General features: G+C 45.0%; 2 protein-coding genes across 3 annotated transcripts in view; both read left to right on the top strand.

The window, feature by feature from the left end:
* Positions 1–21,360, top strand: part of eppk1 (epiplakin 1) — a 21,686-nt gene extending 326 nt beyond the window's left edge. The window contains exons 1-2 of one of the 2 annotated variants that reach the window (XM_083684283.1): positions 5,045–5,155; positions 9,028–21,360. In XM_083684283.1, the coding sequence (XP_083540409.1) occupies positions 5,119–5,155; positions 9,028–20,720 (11,730 nt within the window). In that variant the 5' untranslated portion in view covers positions 5,045–5,118 and the 3' untranslated portion in view covers positions 20,721–21,360. Of the gene's footprint in view, positions 1–5,044; positions 5,156–9,027 lie in introns of those variants that run through there. The other variant, XM_083684284.1, reaches the window with a different exon arrangement.
* Positions 3,457–4,144, top strand: LOC310814759 (small ribosomal subunit protein eS10B-like; the record flags this gene model as incomplete). Its single annotated transcript, XM_083684259.1, has 2 exons — positions 3,457–4,039; positions 4,128–4,144. The coding sequence occupies 2 exons, from the start codon at positions 3,457–3,459 to the stop codon at positions 4,142–4,144; spliced, it is 600 nt and encodes a 199-aa protein (XP_083540385.1).
* Positions 21,361–21,558: the final 198 nt, after the last annotated feature.

The raw sequence follows: 21,558 nt of genomic DNA, 5'->3' as shown, positions 1-21,558 counted from the left end.
ACATTTTTTTTTAAATCCATCAAACGATCAGATCAGTATATACAAGAGTTTACAAAAGAGATAAAGGATCTGATCAAGTTATGGACAAGACAACAAAAAAGAAGTGAGTTTTCACTCTGACTCTCTGACTCCTTCCTCTTTGGTCACCATGGACACAGTAAATCAGAATCAGAATCAGAATCAGAATCAGAATCAGAATTAGAATCAGAATCAGAATCAGAATTCTTTTATTTGGCTATTTCATCAGTCATATTTGCACATACAGGAAATTGACTTGGTGAGGTTGGTGCATGGGACATAAAAAACTATAAAAAAAATGTTTAAAAAAAAAAAATATATATATATATATATATATATATATATAAGCTAATATTAACAAAAAATGTACAAAATAGCAATAACAAATTTACAAAAAAAACGTTTTCTTTATACAATGCTGTCATCTCTTCCCTGGTGGATTGGTCTCTGGGGTTAAAGGTTAAATCCAACAAAAGGATTCTAATCATCACGGTGCATGTAATTGATTCTGACAGTCGTTTATTTTCAACTGAGAGGAAAGAGCTGTTAATCTAAGGCAATACAGCACTGCTGGTCACAGCTGAGCTGTGGGGTGAGGCAACTCCCTGCTGGTAAAGAGGGACAGAAAACATTCCCAAACAGAATACCGTAACTTTGACCACTCTTCCCTGCTTGATTTCACTCCCAAAGCACGCTCGGGGATCTCAGGGATCTCATGGGGGCTGCAGATACTCAACAGGTGTCTGTGACCACACCTATTTATTCATTCATCAGGACTTGCATCACACATGGTTTTACGGGTTTCAGCCTCTGAGAGAACGTCATGCACATCTGCTAATATGTGATCTGTCCAGGGCCCGAGGGCTTTTAATGAAATCAACTTTCCCAACTATCTTAGCACATCGCAATATGAAGACAGACATCATATATTATATATGAATACCATAGTATATTATATATATGAATACCATCCTATATTATATATAAACACCTTAATATATTGTAAATACCAGAGTCAGAATGAGAAGACGGTATTGCTGCATAAACATTGATTGCCAGGAATGTGTTTTGGCGTTACACCTTAAAACCATGTGCTTCACATACTCAAATACTCACTCACTTTTACATTTACATTCATTACATTTATTACATTTATTTTACATTTTTATTTTTTCTGTCCAATACCTTTTTTTCCCAGAACTTCCTCTCTTTACAATAGTGACTAACAAAGAGACGGTGAGAATGGTGTGGATGCCCCCGAGCACTGACAGGGACAGTGGTGAAGGCATTATCACCTGTCAGCCCCAAGGCATAGGCCTTGTCCACACACAATAACCAGAATATCCGTATAACGATCCCTGTAAGTCACTGTTACAGTTTTTCTCGTCTGCTCAAACACATTTGTCCACTCTGACGTCACAATTAACACACAGGCTGAAACAGAAGCTGACTGGCCAAAATTACAACAGAAAATAAATTCTAATAGAGTTCGGGGTCTTTCTCTGAGGTCTGTGTTAACTGTTTTAAAAAAGGGTTTGAAAAATGTGTTAAACCAATGAAAAAGTGTTAACACATTTGCAAGAGAAGACTTGTGCTGTGTGATGATGAAGTGGATCCCAGTTTCATTAAGTGTGTCTTAGCAATCGAGAAAAACTGTGCTAGTAATTTTAACCCGAGTGTATGATGGTGTATGATGGTGTATGATGGTGTATGATGGTGTATGATGGTGTATGATGGTGTATGATGGTGTATGATGGTGTATGATATAAAGTGTGTGGGTGCCCGAAAAGTCAGTCTTTCAGATGAGGCGTTAAACCAAAGTCCCGACTCCTAAGTTCCATGGTTCCAAGTTCCAGGATTCCAAGTTCCATGGTTCCAAGTTCCAGGATTCCAAGTTCCATGGTTCCAAGTTCCACTTGTTCCACAAGAGTAGGCATGTTACTGCTGGCTTCCTGGCTAAATTCCCGAAACGGCCTCCATTCTTTCTTGGCCGCCTGATCTCCCCTGATTCCTCATTGGCATGATTCTCTCCTCACCTCACCACTGACAGTTGATGTGTGATGAGCTTTCTGGCGTCTAATGGTTGCCATGGCATCACGACACGTTGGTAGTGATGGGGTGAATTCTCCCCCTTACAATGGAAGTGCTTTGGGTGTGTGTGTGTGTGTGTGTGTGTGTGTGTGTGTGTGTGTGTGTGTGTGTGTGTGTGTGTGTGTGTGTGCGCGTGTGTGTGTGTGTGTGTGTGTGTGGGTGTGTGTGTGTGTGTGTGTGTGTGTGTGTGTGTGTGTGTGTGTATTTTGATTATAGTTGTTGTGGAAAGGGTGTGTGTATGAGGGGAGGCTGGTGAAGGTAGACATCGGAGGAGGGTGTGGTGTTTGATGCCATTCCTTATTCCATTCTATGCATTACAATGAGCCCGTCCCCGATTTCTGCCTCCACTGGTGTGAATGCAGTACAACTCAACTCTCCTGTTGACACTGTATCTGCCTTTGACCTGGAGAGGAAGTTCTCTGTGTAAAAAGAAAGGTTTTTAATGACTCTTTACAACCTGTTGAAGGCCAGAGATAGGGAGGGTATAGGGCGCTGGTCATGCACACAGTCCTGTTGGTCATTCAGACAAATACTTGAGGTTAATGATTTTATCACAGAATAATTTTTTTTCTTTTATTAGCATGTTTGATCGACACTGTAGAATCAAACAGTGCAAATAATTAACTCCGAATTAGTTAATAGTGGGAATATATGACAAGTAGGGATGATAACGTTTTGTGGCAAAAGTGAAACCTTTGCTTCAGTCATCGTTCATCTGCTTTGTTGCAAATACCTGCGACACAAATTAGTCAGCTTGCCGCAGTGAAAAAAACATTCACTTTCTGAACTGTTTCAACAATCTTAAATTATGGTATTTGGAATTATGGAAGCATGTACAGAATTGCATAAACACAATCTAGTGCCAAACAGACATAAGCATGTGTTATTCAGTGCACAAAAAGCAGTGTTTCAGTGGCTGTTTTCAGTGGTTGTTTTTAAGGTATTCATTTACAGTAGTTGGCTGTAAATCATTCGATGCTTCAGCCATTTATAAATGTGTCTTAAATTAGCCGGCTTGCTGCAGACACATTTACAAATGGGCGTGGCATGATGTGTCATATCAATGCTAACAATCATCAATGGTTAAGACGTTTGTTACAAAGCTTGATGTTGATGAATCAAAAATCATGGTACATGCACTTTTAATGTGAAAAGCAATTAAGCATTTTTACGAGGAAAGATAGAAGTAAATGTCTTTACTTCTATGAAAGATAGAAGTAAATCTAAATTCCTTAAATGCTGCCAGCAATCCTACTTTCTTTCAGAAACTTATTTGATTTGTACTCTTTTTTTTTTTTTTTTTAAGTTGATTCGACTTATTTTTTTAAGAAAACCCAACAATTCAAAATGGTGGCTGGCATGTTAATGCCCTTAGCGGACCTGAGGTCCATCTACGAGCTCCTCTTCCGGGATGGCGTCATGGTGGCCAAGAAGGACAAGCGCCCCCAGTGCATGCACCCCAAGATCCAGGGGGTCAGCAACCTGAAGGTGATCCGAGCCATGGGCTCCCTCATGTCCAGGGGCTTCGTGCGCGAAACCTTTGCATGGAAGCACGCCTACTGGTACCTCACCAACGAAGGCATCGTGTACCTGCGTGAATACCTGCGTCTGCCCCCAGAGATCGTGCCCTCCTCCCTGCAGCACATCCGCAAGCCTGCCTCCACCCTGGATGTGATGCGTCGGGCCCGGTCCCAGACAGTCGAGGGCCCCACCTCCTACGTCCCCAAACCCAGGGCTGAAAGGGAGAGCCAGGAGGGCATGATGGACCGCCAGGGCTACCGCCATAAGAGGGGGGGTGGCGATGAAGAAGCCCCATCTGATAGGCCTCCTATGAGGTTCAGGGGCTCCTACCAGGCCCAAGGCCCAGCTGGGGAGCCCGGAGCCCAGGCCCAGACCTGGAGAGGCCAGGGCTTCCGCAGAGAGGAGGGACGTGGAGGAGAGGAGGGCCGGGGGAGAGGTTTTAGAAACTCTTATGCACCCCCTGAGGGCAGGCCCCTTAGGTCCCCTTCCCCAGCTAGAGATGTCAAACCAGTAGTGCCCGGGGCCCCTGTCTCTGAGACTGCTGCAGCTGTGCCTATTGTTTTGGAGGTCACCAAACCAGCCCTGCCACCAGCATTCACCCCTGCTGTGGAGCCATAGGCCGTGGTGGAGGAAGTGGCAGTTGAGGCACCCACACCTGATGAACAGGCGCAGCAAGTAGAGGATGAGGTAGCTGCGGAGGTAGTTGAGAAGGTAGTTGAGGAGGTAGTTGAGGAGGTAGTTGAGGAGGCAGATGAGGAGGCAGATGAGGAGGTAGTTGAGGAGGTAGTTGAGGAGGTAGTTGAGGAGGTAGTTGAGGAGGCAGATGAGGAGGTAGTTGAGGAGGCAGATGAGCAGGTAGTTGAGGAGGCAGATGAGGAGGTAGTTGAGGAGGTAGTTGAGGAGGTAGTTGAGGAGGTAGTTGAGGAGGTAGTTGAAGAGGTAGTTGAGGAGGAGCCCCCAGAGCCTGTGGAGGTGGTTGAAGAGGTGCTGGTTGAAACAGCTCCTGTTCAAGAGCCGAAGGAGGAGCCTATTGGAAAGGACGAGGACGAGGACGAGGATGAGGAAGATGAAGATGAAGATGAAGAGGATGTAGAAGAGGAAGATGAAGAGCAAGAGGATGAAGAAGAGGAAGAGGAAGAAGATGATATTGAGGTAGTAACTACCACTGAGGTATTCACCGACCTCACAGAAGCCCATGTGGTGGGGCACATCACTCACAGAATGCCCTCCGAGGTGACCCAGGAAGTAGTCACAGTGGTGGAGGAAGTAATACGGACCCAGGTCATCTCTGAGTCTAGTATCATCATGGAAACTTCCATAGCGGTGTCTGACATGGTTTCAGAGCTCAGACTTGAGCAGCAGAGCGCTGTGGCCTTCCAGGATGAGTTTGTGGCTCCCGCTGTTCCCTCTGTGTAACCCGTCGCTGCCCTGAGGAGCAGCCTGCCCCAGGGGGACTGGGCCTTCCTCACAGAAGACCCTGAGGAGGAGATGGAGGTGAAGAAGGTCTGGCCTGACTCCACAGAAGGTTTGAGCTCATTCTCGTTCGTAGGTTTGTTGCAGGCAATCACACTGCTCAAATCAAATCAAATCAAATCAAATCAAATTTCAGTCGTAATTGAAATCAAATCAAATCACATTTCAGTCATCGCATCCAATCGTAATTGACATAATCAAATGCTTTGTCTTCTCCTCACAATCGACAACAATCAACAAATTAGCAATACTATATAATATAGCAATTATATGCTGTTCTTTTTTAACTTGCATTGTAGTTTATACTGTCATTCAGTATATTTAATAAATATTGTATTATCAGCAATGAGAGGATTTCAGCTGAGGCTAGAGCCACACATAAATGAGTCGTTTGATGGTACAACTATGTCTGTCACATGAGATTAGGTGACAAACATAAATGTCATGTAATGGAATGTTTTTGTTGTATCTCCGTTTCCAAAAGTTAATTGTACTGTCAGAACCTTGCAAAGAATGTTGCTATTGCAGAACAAGTTTTTTAGAGAGTGCTTTGTTCGTTTTATCACGGCCATTGAGCATGATTTTAAAGATCAAATCATGCATGTTAACGATGATCCTCACGCAAACCCGCAAATCACACGTGCACAAGGAACCTTCCTTTGTGACGTAATTCCAGGTAAATCCAACACATCCACAAGGCGTTGTCCTACTGTGCGCTATACGGGTGATTCAATTAAACATGTAGTCACTCTGGGGAGGCTGGTGTCTCATTCCATTCCACGCATTGCAGTCAGCTCGTCCTCCAATTTCTACCTCCACCAGCCTCCACTGTAATCACCTATATATGGGACATTATGCATTAACACAAGCCCAAAATGCATGTAAAGTTTTATTATGTAAGCCGCGTTTGAATTTGTATACGCTCAATATCTTACAGAGCAGCTGATAACCATAGGCCTGTACTTGCAACAAGCATGTGTTGTGGTTCCTTCAGACAGGTTCTCATATTAGCCTGTTTTCACTAAGACAAGACCGATCAATACGTTTCTTGATCTGTGGGTCAGTGTGTTAAAGGGTCAGATCAGGTTGTTCAGTGTTAGACCTCATTTCACACTTTACTTAGAGTGTTTAGGCTTAGAGTGTTTAGGCTCATCCAGACACTTTTTTCGGTCATATTTCCATTATTTCGCTTTTTTTGTCTGGCTCCGGGGCTAGCATTTAGCCACACCAGTGTACATGAATGGGATCACCTAAATCCTATGGAAAAATACCCCAAAATGTGTCTGGATGAGCCGACACAACTCCAAGTAAGTAGAAAATGAGGTCTAACATAGAAAAGAAAAAAAACTGTCCCTTTAAAAATGTAAACTGGCTGAGGCATTGCTATTGCATTGCATGAGGCGCGAAGAACGCTGTCGCAAACCTTTAACCCAATGACATTATCAACAGGCAGAGCATGTTGTACTGCATGACACAAAGGCAAGGACATGAATAGCTTTTTCCTTCTCTTCATGCAAAACATTTCACGTGAACCATGCCAAACACTTGCAACAGTGGCCTGATGCCTGTTTATGGAAACACAAATGCACACAAATAATCTCTCATTGTATGTATCGGTGTGCCCACACCACCTTCATAGTAAAAGAAAACGCAGCTTTCATAAATCATTTCTTGTATCTTGATAATAGATATCATATTTTAGGGTCTATTTAGGGTCTAAATGGAGGGTTTTGTACTCAAACAACAAGAGAAGTAGCTAAGGTAGCTAAGATTAAAAACCTGATGTTTCGGTTTCGCAATCGTTATCAGACAAGCATTCCTTAAAAACTGCATGGGGAGAACATGTTTTCAATGTTTCTCCCCCACACCCATTCACACCCTCTTTATTCCCACAGAGTCTGTAATGGTGTCATGCAGCACACAAATCTTCCTGCCAGACATTCCTGCAGGAGGTACAGGCCTCCTGGCAGTCTGTTAACTAACTTTACAATCCTGCTTTCTCTCTCCCTGGGCCAATCGTCAACATGCAGCACAGAGCAGGATGACTCGAAGAGGTTTTCTTCCTTAAAGAATGAAAAGCTTGCCTTGTAGCCATGTATTTTACCTATTTAAGGTGAGATTTCTGGCAAGCATATCACAGGTGAATAATCTAGGGATTATAGAGGCATAAAGCATCTTTTGTGGGGTGACCTTTTGTGGTAATTTAACATTGTTTGTGTTGATACTTAAAATACCCCCAATGACCACAAGGCAAGCTTTTCATCTCTCCTTAATACTCTATGAAGTAAACTAATCTTGCGTAATCACACATGAAAGTTTGACTTTCAGTGTACAGACGCTATCAAATAGATGTTGTAAGTGTAGTTGTGGGTGTAAGATAAGAAGTACATTTTGTGTGTCACTCACTGCATGGCTGCATCTTGAAATTCCAGTTTAATTCTTCCCAGTAGTTTCCTGTCTTGGCATGCCTCGAGCAAATACTTTTATGTGGCATAATCATACTGTTTGGCACAGCTAGGGTACATTTCATTTCCGGTCATGGCATGATGGTATTAAATGGAAATGCAATGAAAGAAAAGTCGAGTTAAAAATATAGGAGAAACATTTCATTTTATTAGACTGAATATAAATGTCATTTGCTCCAACTGTACTGGCCAAAACCACAGGCATACTGTGTGAGTGGCCCATAGAGTATGACGTAGAAACTTAACACCGAACCACACCAAGTCAGAAACCAGGAATATAACAACCCCTAATTTAATTTTATTAGGATTTTATGATGAAGAGATGCAGCACTCAATACTCACTCATGTAATTTCTTATTGATAGAAGATATCATAGCAAGCGGGTACGGTGTTTACACAATGGAGCATCCGCAAATACAATTAACTGAACCAGTCTTCTGAGTAAATCATTAATACAACATTAAGTAACACACTAAGGATCTTTAAAGTTGTCCTGTGCGGAAAGTGGGAATAGGCTGGCCCACCATTCCGTGTAAACAACATGGGAAAGAAATTGCATTTCTAAAGACCTCTTCATCCACACTACCCCCCTGTACAAGTTTCTCTCCTGTTAATTCTTCTAGCATCGTGACTGCCAATGGCCCCTGGTCTGAGCATTGATTACTTTATCTTATGATGACTGATGGATAGATGACTCACTTACTTAAACAGATGTATTTGCTGTAAGTCACTTTGCGTAAAGGCGTCTGCTGAATGCCATGAATGTAAATGTAAACGCATTGCGCGTAGGTACAGTAAAGGAACCAGGGAGACAGGCAATCAACACAACATCCCTGAAAAGTTTAGGTTTATAGTGATGGTTGGGAGATCAGATTATAACGTAACGTATAACGTAACGTTAACGTAACGTAACGTATAACGTTACCTGATCTTCCGTGTTGCTCCATAGTCAGAGAGGAGGCGTATAAACAGCACTGAACGCTGAAGATCGTCCTGTGCTGCTGTAACTTCAAATACTTTCTATGATTTCACCTCCAAACTAATTGTTGAAGGGGAGGTGCTTAGGTGCTTAGGGAGGTGCTTAGAAAAAGTGTCTTGCTTATTTTACAAGTGGCAACACCACACTTTTTTTAAGTGGTGGGTCGATCAATTCACAACTGCGGAGTGCAGCTTTAAGTGAAAATGTTCTTTTTTACATTTGCAGCTTGAATGGTTTCGTCTCCTGAAGTTTTCTTCTGCAGTATACACAGTGACATTTTGGCACACATTCAAATGAACGTCAAGTACCTCATATCAAAGCTGATATTTGAAAAGGCTCTCTGGGACAGTTTAATTAATATTTTACTCTAATCTATAGCTATCATTTTTACTATCAAACTTAGTCCCGAAGCACCAGCCGAGTCAGACTTTTTCAAACGTCAAATGATTCTAACAAATTATTTTCTATATCTTTACACAGATTTGAAAATCAAGATGGCGTCAATCACTCAATGTATGGGAGGACAGCAAAATGGCCATGCAGAATGCACTGGAGCTGTGGCCGGTGTGTTCCTGGAGAAGACAAAGGAGAAGATCACAATATATCAAGCGATGAAGAAACGTCTACTGAAGCCAGGAACAGCGCTAGCCCTATTGGAAGCCCAAGCTGCCACTGAGGGAATCGTAGACCCCATCAACAACCGAAAACTTCCTGTCGAAGACGCTGTCAAGGAAGGAATTGTTGGACCTGAGATGAAAGAGAAACTCATGTTGGCCGAAAGAGCTGTTCATGGTTACACAGACCCCTACACCAAACAAATAATCTCTGTGTTTCAAGCTATACAGAAGGATGTCATTCCAAAAGATCATGGAGCAAGGTTGCTTGAGGCTCAGGTATCCACAAAAGGCCTATTTGACCCTCTGGAAAAGGTGTTCATTTCAGTGGATTCAGCCGTTGAGAGAGGCCACTATGAAAAGGGCTTACTTACTAAGCAGCTGGAGGAGCTCAAAGTGTTCTATGATCCAAACTCTCAAGAAAATGTCAACTACCCACGTCTGATAGAGAAATGCATGGTAGACCCAGACACAGGCCTGCTGCTGCTCCCTGTCTGTATCACCTTTAAAGGCCTGCGCAGGGGAGTGTCCTCCACTCAGCTCCTGGCTTCAAACATCATCGACAAGGAGACCTACGACGACTTGCAAAAAGGCAAGACTACAACTCAGGATGTGATGCTCATGGAGACGGTGAAAGAGTACCTGGAAGGAAAGGGGAGTATTTCAGGTGTGGCAATGCTCTCATCCAATCAGAGACTGAGCATCTTTCAAGCCATGAAGCAGGGCATACTAATGCCTGGAACAGCATTGGTTCTGCTTGAAGCACAGGCTGCCACCGGATACATGATTGATCCGATTGAAAACAAGAAATTCAGTGTGGACGAGGCTATCAAACACAAGCTTGTGGGCCCAGAGTATCATGCCAAATTGCTCTCGGCTGAACGGGCAGTAACAGGCTACAAGGATCCCTACTCAGGTGAAACAATATCCCTGTTTCAGGCACTGTCAAAGGACCTAATTGTGAAGCAGCATGGGATTCGCTTACTTGAGGCTCAAATCGCCACGGGCGGAATAATTGACCCCATCAACAGTCACAGACTCCCTGTGCAGGTGGCCTACAAACGAGGTTTGTTTGATGAGAAAATGAATGCAATCCTTGAAGACTCAGGAGATGACACCAAAGGATTCTTTGATCCAAACACAAAGGAAAATCTGACCTATCTTCAGCTGATGGGAAGATCCGTCATCGACCCTGCCACTGGACTCTGCCTGCTCCCTCTGGTAGAACAATCAGGTGGGCTGAATCACAATTTCATTGACTATCAAACTAAACAAACTCTCAAAGAAGTGATGGTGAAAGTAACATGTGGGAAGTACATCGGAATGACTGTGTCCCTATGGGAACTGCTGATGTCAGAATACTTTGATGAACATAAGAGGCAAGACACCCTTCGCCAATACAAACAGGGAAGCCTAACAATAAAGACAATGATAACAATGGTTCTTGAGGTGATTATGACATCAGTGAAAACAACCATGGTCGTCTTCGAGGGAATCAGGGAGACTGTCACAGGAAAGCAGCTGGTGGAGGCCGACATCATTAGCGAGAATGTCCTGCAGGACCTACAAATGGGGAAAAGGACAGTGAAGGATGTCACAGAGGATGAAACCGTGCAATGCTACTTGAAAGGGACAAATAGCATTGCAGGGGTCTTGCTTCCTGATTCTCAGATCATGACCATCTACCAGGCCAAAAGAAAGGGGAAGCTGATGCCAGGAACTGCTCTGATACTGCTAGAAGCTCAGGCGGCCACAGGACACATCATTGACCCCATAGCCAACAGGAAGTTCTCAGTGGATGAGGCTGTAAAGGCAAACATAGTGGGGCCGGAAGTCCACGGAAAGCTGCGTTCAGCAGAGAAGGCAGTGACAGGGTACACAGATCCATACACTGGCAAAACCATCTCTTTGTTCCAAGCCATGCAGAAAGATCTCATCATTAGAGAGCATGGAATTCGTCTGTTAGAGGCACAGATTGCAACAGGAGGAATCATTGACCCGGTTCACAGCCATCGTATTCCTGTCCACATAGCCTACAAGATGGGATATTTTGATGAGAAAATGAATCGGGTCCTTGATGATCCAAGCGATGACACCAAAGGGTTCTTTGACCCAAATACTAAAGAGAACCTCACATACCTGCAGCTCATGGCCAGATGTGTAACTGATCCCAGCACAGGCCTTTGCCTCCTGCCTCTTGAAGGTAAAAGCAACAGAGTCAACATACCAGATAATCTCCAGGGGACGCTCCAAGCCACAAATGTCACCGTAAAGTATGGTAGATTCAGCAGCAAGACACCAACACTGTGGGATCTCATCAACTCTGAATATCTGTGGGAGGATAAAAGGCAGGAACTATTGAAGCTATTCAGGTCAAGGAAGATCACAGTGGAGCAAATCACTGTCACTGTCCTGGAAATCATTGAACACAAGGAGATAAAGCATCAAGCTGACCTTAACTTTGAGGGTCTGAGGGGAAATGTCTCTGTTGCGGACCTCTTAAAGTTAGACATTGTGGACGAAAAGACATACAACGGTCTGATAGAGGGAAAACTGACAAACACTGAGGTAATGAAGATGGACAGTGTGAGAACCTATCTGACAGGAAACAGCTGCGTAGCTGGGGTGATACTTCAACCCTCCAATCAAAAACTGAGCATCTATGAGGCCAGGAAAAGGGGCATTGTGACCCCTGGCACTGCTCTCTGTCTCCTGGAGGCACAAGCTGCCACAGGCTTCATCATCAACCCGATTCTGAACCAAAAACTGACAGTGGAACAGGCTCTGAAGGAGAAGATCATTGGCCCAGAACTGTACGAAAAGCTTTTGGCAGCGGAGAGGGCAGTAACTGGCTACACAGACCCATACACTGACAAGAAGATCTCTCTTTTCCAAGCCATGAAAAAAGACCTGATTGTAAAGCAGCACGGAATTCGTTTACTTGAGGCCCAGATTGCCACAGGTGGCATCATTGATCCATTGAAGTGCCTTCATTTGCCTCTCGAAGTTGCATACCGAAAGGGATACTTTGATGCAGAGCTTAATCAGATTCTGTCAGATTCCAGTGATGACACAAAGGGATTCTTTGACCCGAGGACGGAAGAAAACTTGACCTACATGGAAATGTTGCAAAGATGCACAAAGGATGCAGAAACAGGCCTTTTTCTCCTGCCACTGACAGACAAAGCTAAAACACTGAAAACAACTGAGAAAATGTACACAGATGAAGAAATAAAACAGGAGTTTGAGAAGACAACTGTTAGTGTTTCAGTGGGCCGTTATTTGGGAAAATCAGTCTCTCTGTGGGATTTGATACATTCTGCATACTTCACAGATGATCAGATACTCCAATTCATTGAACAATACAGAACAAGGAAGACAACTACACAAACCATCATAACAGCGGTCACTTCAACCATAACCAAACTGGAGCAAAATGAAACTCTCAAAACAACAATGGGTCTGAGAAAGCCCATCTCTGCACAACAACTACTGGACTCTAACATCATTGATTCCAGTGCCTTCAAGAGTTTGGAGGAAGGGAAAATAACTCTTGAAGAAGTGATTCATCTGGAATCTGTGAAGCCATACTTCAGGGGCACAGGAAGTATTGCTGGGGTCCTGACTCAGCCTGCCAAAAACGTAATGAGCATCTTTGAGGCAAAGACACAAGGTCTGCTGACCCCTGGGACTGCACTGGTACTGCTTGAGGCTCAGGCTGCGACAGGGTTTGTCATTGATCCAATCAAAAACAAATACCTTTCTGTTGATGAGGCAGCCAGAGAACAACTAATTGGACTAGAGATGCATGAAAAGTTACTTTCAGCTGAACAAGCAGTCACCGGCTATGTGGATCCATACACTGATGCAACAATATCTCTATTTGAAGCCATGAAAAAAGACCTGATTGTGAAGAGCCATGGGATACGACTGCTTGAAGCACAGATTGCAACCGGGGGAATAATTGACCCAATAAACAGCCACAGATTACCTGTCCATGTCGCCAAGAAGAGAGGATATCTAGATGAAGAAACAAGTCAAATTCTGTCGGACCAGAGTGACGACACCAAAGGATTCTTTGACCCAAACACCATGGAGAATCTAACATACCTTCAGCTGAAAAAAAGGTGTGAGAAGGATTCTAAGACAGGGCTCTTACTTCTACCACTGCATGGAGAAGATGGGAGTGCCTTTCACACAGATGAGAAAACAGAGCTGACATTCCAAAACAAAACTGTGACCATCAACAAAGGGAAATTTGAAGGCAAACAAGTGACACTGTGGGAGGTGCTAATCTCTGAATACATCTCAAAACAAAAGAGACAGCAGCTTCTGAAGCAATACAAGTCAAGAGCACTGACTATAGAGGAAATCACAGATATAGTCAACACAATAATAACAGAAGTGACATCGAAAGAAAGAAAGTTCAAAGGGCTAAGAAAGCAAGTCTCAGCAAGTGAGCTGTATGAGTCAAAGATCATCTCCAAGGATCTCTTCACTCAGATTATTCAAGGAGAGGTGACTGAAGAGCAGGTTGATGGGATGGCATCAATTCAAAAGTACCTTGGTGCAACTAACTGCATTGCAGGGGTAAGAGTTGAAAGCACCAAACAGATCATGAGCATCTACGAGGCCAAAACCAAAGGCCTTCTGACCCCCGGCACCTCTCTGGTTCTACTGGAGGCCCAGGCTGCCACTGGATTTGTTATTGACCCAGTAAAGAACAAGAAGCTCTCTGTAGAAGAGGCAGCAGCTCATGGTGTGGTTGGGAATGAGTGGAAAACCAAACTGCTTTCAGCAGAGAGGGCAGTCACTGGATACGTAGATCCGTACACAGGAAACACCATCTCTTTGTTCCAGGCCATAAATAAGGACCTAATTGTGAAGGACCATGGAATTCGTCTCCTTGAGGCCCAGATCGCCACTGGGGGCATCATTGATCCAGTGCACAGTCATCGTGTGCCTGTCGAGGTGGCGTACCAGAGAGGATACTTTGATCAGGATATGAACCGTATCCTGTCTGACCCTGACGATGACACCAAGGGCTTCTTTGACCCCAACACACAAGAGAACCTCACCTACCTACAGCTTGTGGAGAGATGTGTGAGAGACCCTGTTACTGGCCTTAGTTTGCTGGTCATTGTGAAGAAAGGAGAGTTTTACTTCTTCATTGATGAGCAAACAAAGCTAATTCTCAAATCTATGACAACAGCTAAAGCTGGAGGGCAATTCCAGGGACAGACAGTGTCCCTGTGGGATCTCCTCTACACCAAATACATCACTGAGGAGAAGAGGAGAGAGCTTGTGCAGCAGTGTAAATCTGGAGCAATCACTATGGAACGCTTCATGGAGATCATTCTGACAATCATTCAACAGAACACCACCACCACCACCACAACCTGCACACCTGCATTCACAACATGCCAACAACCACAGACACAATTGGAGAAAATCACAGCAACCACCACCACAACAACAACAACGACATCTCAAAGCTTCCATGGTATCCGGAAAGATGTCACAGCTGACGAGCTGCTTGTATCAAAAATCATTGATGAGAAAATCTACAAAGATCTCAATGCGGGAAAAGTCACTGTGACTCAAGTGAGTGAAATGGACTCAGTGCGCAAGTACTTGGAGGGAACCAATAGCATTGCAGGGGTGTTTGTTCAGTCCACCCAACAGATCATGAGCATCTACGAGGCCAAAACCAAATGCCTTCTGACCCCCGGCACCTCTCTGGTTCTACTGGAGGCCCAGGCTGCCACTGGATTTGTCATTGACCCAGTAAAGAACAAGAAGCTCTCTGTAGAAGAGGCAGCAGCTCATGGTGTGGTTGGGAATGAGTGGAAAACCAAACTGCTTTCAGCAGAGAGGGCAGTCACTGGATACGTAGATCCGTACACAGGAAACACCATCTCTTTGTTCCAGGCCATAAATAAGGACCTAATTGTGAAGGACCACGGAATTCGTCTCCTTGAGGCCCAGATCGCCACTGGGGGCATCATTGATCCAGTGCACAGTCATCGTGTGCCTGTCGAGGTGGCGTACCAGAGAGGATACTTTGATCAGGAAATGAACCGGATCCTGTCTGACCCTGACGATGACACCAAGGGCTTCTTTGACCCCAACACACAAGAGAACCTCACCTACCTACAGCTTGTGGAGAGGTGTGTGAGAGACCCTGTTACTGGCCTTAGCTTGCTGGTCATTGTGAAGAAAGGAGAGTTTTACTTCTTCATTGATGAGCAAACAAAGCTAATTCTCAAATCTATGACAACAGCTAAAGCTGGAGGGCAATTCCAGGGACAGACAGTGTCGCTGTGGGATCTCCTCTACACCAAATACATCACTGAGGAGAAGAGGAGAGAGCTTGTGCAGCAGTGTAAATCTGGAGCAATCACTATGGAACGCTTCATGGAGATCATTCTGACAATCATTCAACAGAACACCAGCACCACCACCACAACCTGCACACCTGCATTCACAACATGCCAACAACCACAGACACAATTGGAGAAAATCACAGCAACCACCACCACAACAACAACAACGACATCTCAAAGCTTCCATGGTATCCGGAAAGATGTCACAGCTGACGAGCTGCTTGTATCAAAAATCATTGATGAGAAAATCTACAAAGATCTCAATGCGGGAAAAGTCACTGTGACTCAAGTGAGTGAAATGGACTCAGTGCGCAAGTACTTGGAGGGAACCAATAGCATTGCAGGGGTGTTTGTTCAGTCCACCCAACAGATCATGAGCATCTACGAGGCCAAAACCAAATGCCTTCTGACCCCCGGCACCTCTCTGGTTCTACTGGAGGCCCAGGCTGCCACTGGATTTGTCATTGACCCAGTAAAGAACAAGAAGCTCTCTGTAGAAGAGGCAGCAGCTCATGGTGTGGTTGGGAATGAGTGGAAAACCAAACTGCTTTCAGCAGAGAGGGCAGTCACTGGATACGTAGATCCGTACACAGGAAACACCATCTCTTTGTTCCAGGCCATAAATAAGGACCTAATTGTGAAGGACCATGGAATTCGTCTCCTTGAGGCCCAGATCGCCACTGGGGGCATCATTGATCCAGTGCACAGTCATCGTGTGCCTGTCGAGGTGGCGTACCAGAGAGGATACTTTGATCAGGAAATGAACCGGATCCTGTCTGACCCTGACGATGACACCAAGGGCTTCTTTGACCCCAACACACAAGAGAACCTCACCTACCTACAGCTTGTGGAGAGGTGTGTGAGAGACCCTGTTACTGGCCTTAGCTTGCTGGTCATTGTGAAGAAAGGAGAGTTTTACTTCTTCATTGATGAGCAAACAAAGCTAATTCTCAAATCTATGACAACAGCTAAAGCTGGAGGGCAATTCCAGGGACAGACAGTGTCGCTGTGGGATCTCCTCTACACCAAATACATCACTGAGGAGAAGAGGAGAGAGCTTGTGCAGCAGTGTAAATCTGGAGCAATCACTATGGAACGCTTCATGGAGATCATTCTGACAATCATTCAACAGAACACCAGCACCACCACCACAACCTGCACACCTGCATTCACAACATGCCAACAACCACAGACACAATTGGAGAAAATCACAGCAACCACCACCACAACAACAACAACGACATCTCAAAGCTTCCATGGTATCCGGAAAGATGTCACAGCTGACGAGCTGCTTGTATCAAAAATCATTGATGAGAAAATCTACAAAGATCTCAATGCGGGAAAAGTCACTGTGACTCAAGTGAGTGAAATGGACTCAGTGCGCAAGTACTTGGAGGGAACCAATAGCATTGCAGGGGTGTTTGTTCAGTCCACCCAACAGATCATGAGCATCTACGAGGCCAAAACCAAATGCCTTCTGACCCCCGGCACCTCTCTGGTTCTACTGGAGGCCCAGGCTGCCACTGGATTTGTCATTGACCCAGTAAAGAACAAGAAGCTCTCTGTAGAAGAGGCAGCAGCTCATGGTGTGGTTGGGAATGAGTGGAAAACCAAACTGCTTTCAGCAGAGAGGGCAGTCACTGGATACGTAGATCCGTACACAGGAAACACCATCTCTTTGTTCCAGGCCATAAATAAGGACCTAATTGTGAAGGACCATGGAATTCGTCTCCTTGAGGCCCAGATCGCCACTGGGGGCATCATTGATCCAGTGCACAGTCATCGTGTGCCTGTCGAGGTGGCGTACCAGAGAGGATACTTTGATCAGGAAATGAACCGGATCCTGTCTGACCCTGACGATGACACCAAGGGCTTCTTTGACCCCAACACACAAGAGAACCTCACCTACCTACAGCTTGTGGAGAGGTGTGTGAGAGACCCTGTTACTGGCCTTAGCTTGCTGGTCATTGTGAAGAAAGGAGAGTTTTACTTCTTCATTGATGAGCAAACAAAGCTAATTCTCAAATCTATGACAACAGCTAAAGCTGGAGGGCAATTCCAGGGACAGACAGTGTCGCTGTGGGATCTCCTCTACACCAAATACATCACTGAGGAGAAGAGGAGAGAGCTTGTGCAGCAGTGTAAATCTGGAGCAATCACTATGGAACGCTTCATGGAGATCATTCTGACAATCATTCAACAGAACACCAGCACCACCACCACAACCTGCACACCTGCATTCACAACATGCCAACAACCACAGACACAATTGGAGAAAATCACAGCAACCACCACCACAACAACAACAACGACATCTCAAAGCTTCCATGGTATCCGGAAAGATGTCACAGCTGACGAGCTGCTTGTATCAAAAATCATTGATGAGAAAATCTACAAAGATCTCAATGCGGGAAAAGTCACTGTGACTCAAGTGAGTGAAATGGACTCAGTGCGCAAGTACTTGGAGGGAACCAATAGCATTGCAGGGGTGTTTGTTCAGTCCACCCAACAGATCATGAGCATCTACGAGGCCAAAACCAAATGCCTTCTGACCCCCGGCACCTCTCTGGTTCTACTGGAGGCCCAGGCTGCCACTGGATTTGTCATTGACCCAGTAAAGAACAAGAAGCTCTCTGTAGAAGAGGCAGCAGCTCATGGTGTGGTTGGGAATGAGTGGAAAACCAAACTGCTTTCAGCAGAGAGGGCAGTCACTGGATACGTAGATCCGTACACAGGAAACACCATCTCTTTGTTCCAGGCCATAAATAAGGACCTAATTGTGAAGGACCATGGAATTCGTCTCCTTGAGGCCCAGATCGCCACTGGGGGCATCATTGATCCAGTGCACAGTCATCGTGTGCCTGTCGAGGTGGCGTACCAGAGAGGATACTTTGATCAGGAAATGAACCGGATCCTGTCTGACCCTGACGATGACACCAAGGGCTTCTTTGACCCCAACACACAAGAGAACCTCACCTACCTACAGCTTGTGGAGAGGTGTGTGAGAGACCCTGTTACTGGCCTTAGCTTGCTGGTCATTGTGAAGAAAGGAGAGTTTTACTTCTTCATTGATGAGCAAACAAAGCTAATTCTCAAATCTATGACAACAGCTAAAGCTGGAGGGCAATTCCAGGGACAGACAGTGTCGCTGTGGGATCTCCTCTACACCAAATACATCACTGAGGAGAAGAGGAGAGAGCTTGTGCAGCAGTGTAAATCTGGAGCAATCACTATGGAACGCTTCATGGAGATCATTCTGACAATCATTCAACAGAACACCAGCACCACCACCACAACCTGCACACCTGCATTCACAACATGCCAACAACCACAGACACAATTGGAGAAAATCACAGCAACCACCACAACAACAACAACGACAACTCAAAGCTTCCATGGTATCCGGAAAGATGTCACAGCTGACGAGCTGCTTGTATCAAAAATCATTGATGAGAAAATCTACAAAGATCTCAATGCGGGAAAAGTCACTGTGACTCAAGTGAGTGAAATGGACTCAGTGCGCAAGTACTTGGAGGGAACCAATAGCATTGCAGGGGTGTTTGTTCAGTCCACCCAACAGATCATGAGCATCTACGAGGCCAAAACCAAATGCCTTCTGACCCCCGGCACCTCTCTGGTTCTACTGGAGGCCCAGGCTGCCACTGGATTTGTCATTGACCCAGTAAAGAACAAGAAGCTCTCTGTAGAAGAGGCAGCAGCTCATGGTGTGGTTGGGAATGAGTGGAAAACCAAACTGCTTTCAGCAGAGAGGGCAGTCACTGGATACGTAGATCCGTACACAGGAAACACCATCTCTTTGTTCCAGGCCATAAATAAGGACCTAATTGTGAAGGACCATGGAATTCGTCTCCTTGAGGCCCAGATCGCCACTGGGGGCATCATTGATCCAGTGCACAGCCATCGTGTGCCTGTCGAGGTGGCGTACCAGAGAGGATACTTTGATCAGGAAATGAACCGGATCCTGTCTGACCCTGACGATGACACCAAGGGCTTCTTTGACCCCAACACACAAGAGAACCTCACCTACCTACAGCTTGTGGAGAGGTGTGTGAGAGACCCTGTTACTGGCCTTAGCTTGCTGGTCATTGTGAAGAAAGGAGAGTTTTACTTCTTCATTGATGAGCAAACAAAGCTAATTCTCAAATCTATGACAACAACTAAAGCTGGAGGCAAATTCCAGGGACAGACAGTGTCCCTGTGGGATCTCCTCTACACCAAATACATCACTGAGGAGAAGAGGAGAGAGCTTGTGCAGCAGTATAAATCTCGAGCAATCACTATGGAACGCTTCATGGAGATCATTCTGACAATCATTCAACAGAACACCACCACCACAACCTGCACATCTGCATTCACAACATGCCAACAACCCCAGACACAATCGGAGAAAATCACAACCACCATAACAACAACGATAACTGAAAGCTTCCAGGGTATCCGAAAAGATGTCACAGCTGACGAGCTGCTTGTATCAAAAATCATTGATGAGAAAATCTTCAAAGATCTCAATGCGGGAAAAGTCACTGTGACTCAAGTGAGTAAAATGGACTCAGTGCGCAAGTACTTGGAGGGAACCAATAGCATTGCTGGGGTGCTTATTCTGTCTACCCAACAGATCATGAGCATCTATGAGGCCAAAACCAAAGGCCTTCTGACCCCCGGCACCTCTCTGGTTCTACTGGAGGCCCAGGCTGCCACTGGATTTGTCATTGACCCAGTAAATAACAAGAAGCTCTCTGTAGAAGAGGCAGCAGCTCATGGTGTGGTTGGGAATGAGTGGAAAACCAAACTGCTTTCAGCAGAGAGGGCAGTCACTGGATACGTGGATCCGTACACAGGAAACACCATCTCTTTGTTCCAGGCCATAAATAAGGACCTAATTGTGAAGGACCATGGAATTCGTCTCCTTGAGGCCCAGATCGCCACTGGGGGCATCATTGATCCAGTGCACAGCCATCGTGTGCCTGTCGAGGTGGCGTACCAGAGAGGATACTTTGATCAGGAAATGAACCGGATCCTGTCTGACCCTGACGATGACACCAAGGGCTTCTTTGACCCCAACACACAAGAGAACCTCACCTACCTACAGCTTGTGGAGAGGTGTGTGAGAGACCCTGTTACTGGCCTTAGCTTGCTTTCCCTAAACAAATGAGCACATATCTGCCCTTCCTCCCACCGCGGTGTGTTCCCTCCCATTGTTTAGACAGGGCAGACCTCCTTGACTAGATGTCTTGCCCCCCTGCTTGGAATATTTTGGACTCTATTGATTGCTTTTCAGGGGTTTTGTTGAAAGAGGGTCTGATACTCTGGGAGCCTTTCCGCCTTGTCTGGACTATAATCTACTGAAAACACACTGTCCCACCGCCCACCTTCCTGGACGGATTTCCCTTCCTCCAGATCAGCTCTACAGTGTTGTCCTGGAACAAATGCCACAAAAAAAAGAATTTTCATGAAAAACATTTGGTGACTGTATTCTACAGCTCTGTTTCAGCTGGTATTTACCTCGTTTTTAACAAGAAACTATTTGGGAACTATGTGATAACAACTGGTACTTTCAGGCACATGGTATCTATCTGTTACTAAATGACAGAACCTGGTGCTTGAGTCAGTGAATCTAAAATAAATAGCAAGTGTAATAAATATGCTATTATCATGTAACAAGGGTTTTATTATGTACCTGCTTAATACCAATCATTCAAAATGCATTCCACTGTATTTTCTTTTGTCTAACAACGCTTTCAATCCTGATGAAATTTTAATGTACGGTCAAATAAAAGCGATTTCAAAAGGGCCCTTTGTCTCATGTCTCTTTGTCTCACACTGATCTGATCCGAGAGATAAATGTGATGAATACTGTGATGTGATGTTACCAGAGGTTAACAGAGAGATGACTATGCTCAGACAACCGGTTACCCATTCTAAGTGAGTGCCCACAGGAATGAAGGGTATGCAGACAAGCTTCAATGTTGTTTTAACAATTATTAAATCAC

The sequence above is a fragment of the Argentina silus genome (genome assembly GCF_951799395.1).
Source record: "Argentina silus genome assembly, chromosome: 14".
Classification (NCBI taxonomy): domain Eukaryota; kingdom Metazoa; phylum Chordata; class Actinopteri; order Argentiniformes; family Argentinidae; genus Argentina; species Argentina silus.
Note: the sequence above shows the minus strand (reverse complement) of the source record. Positions and strands in the feature narration are given on the sequence as shown.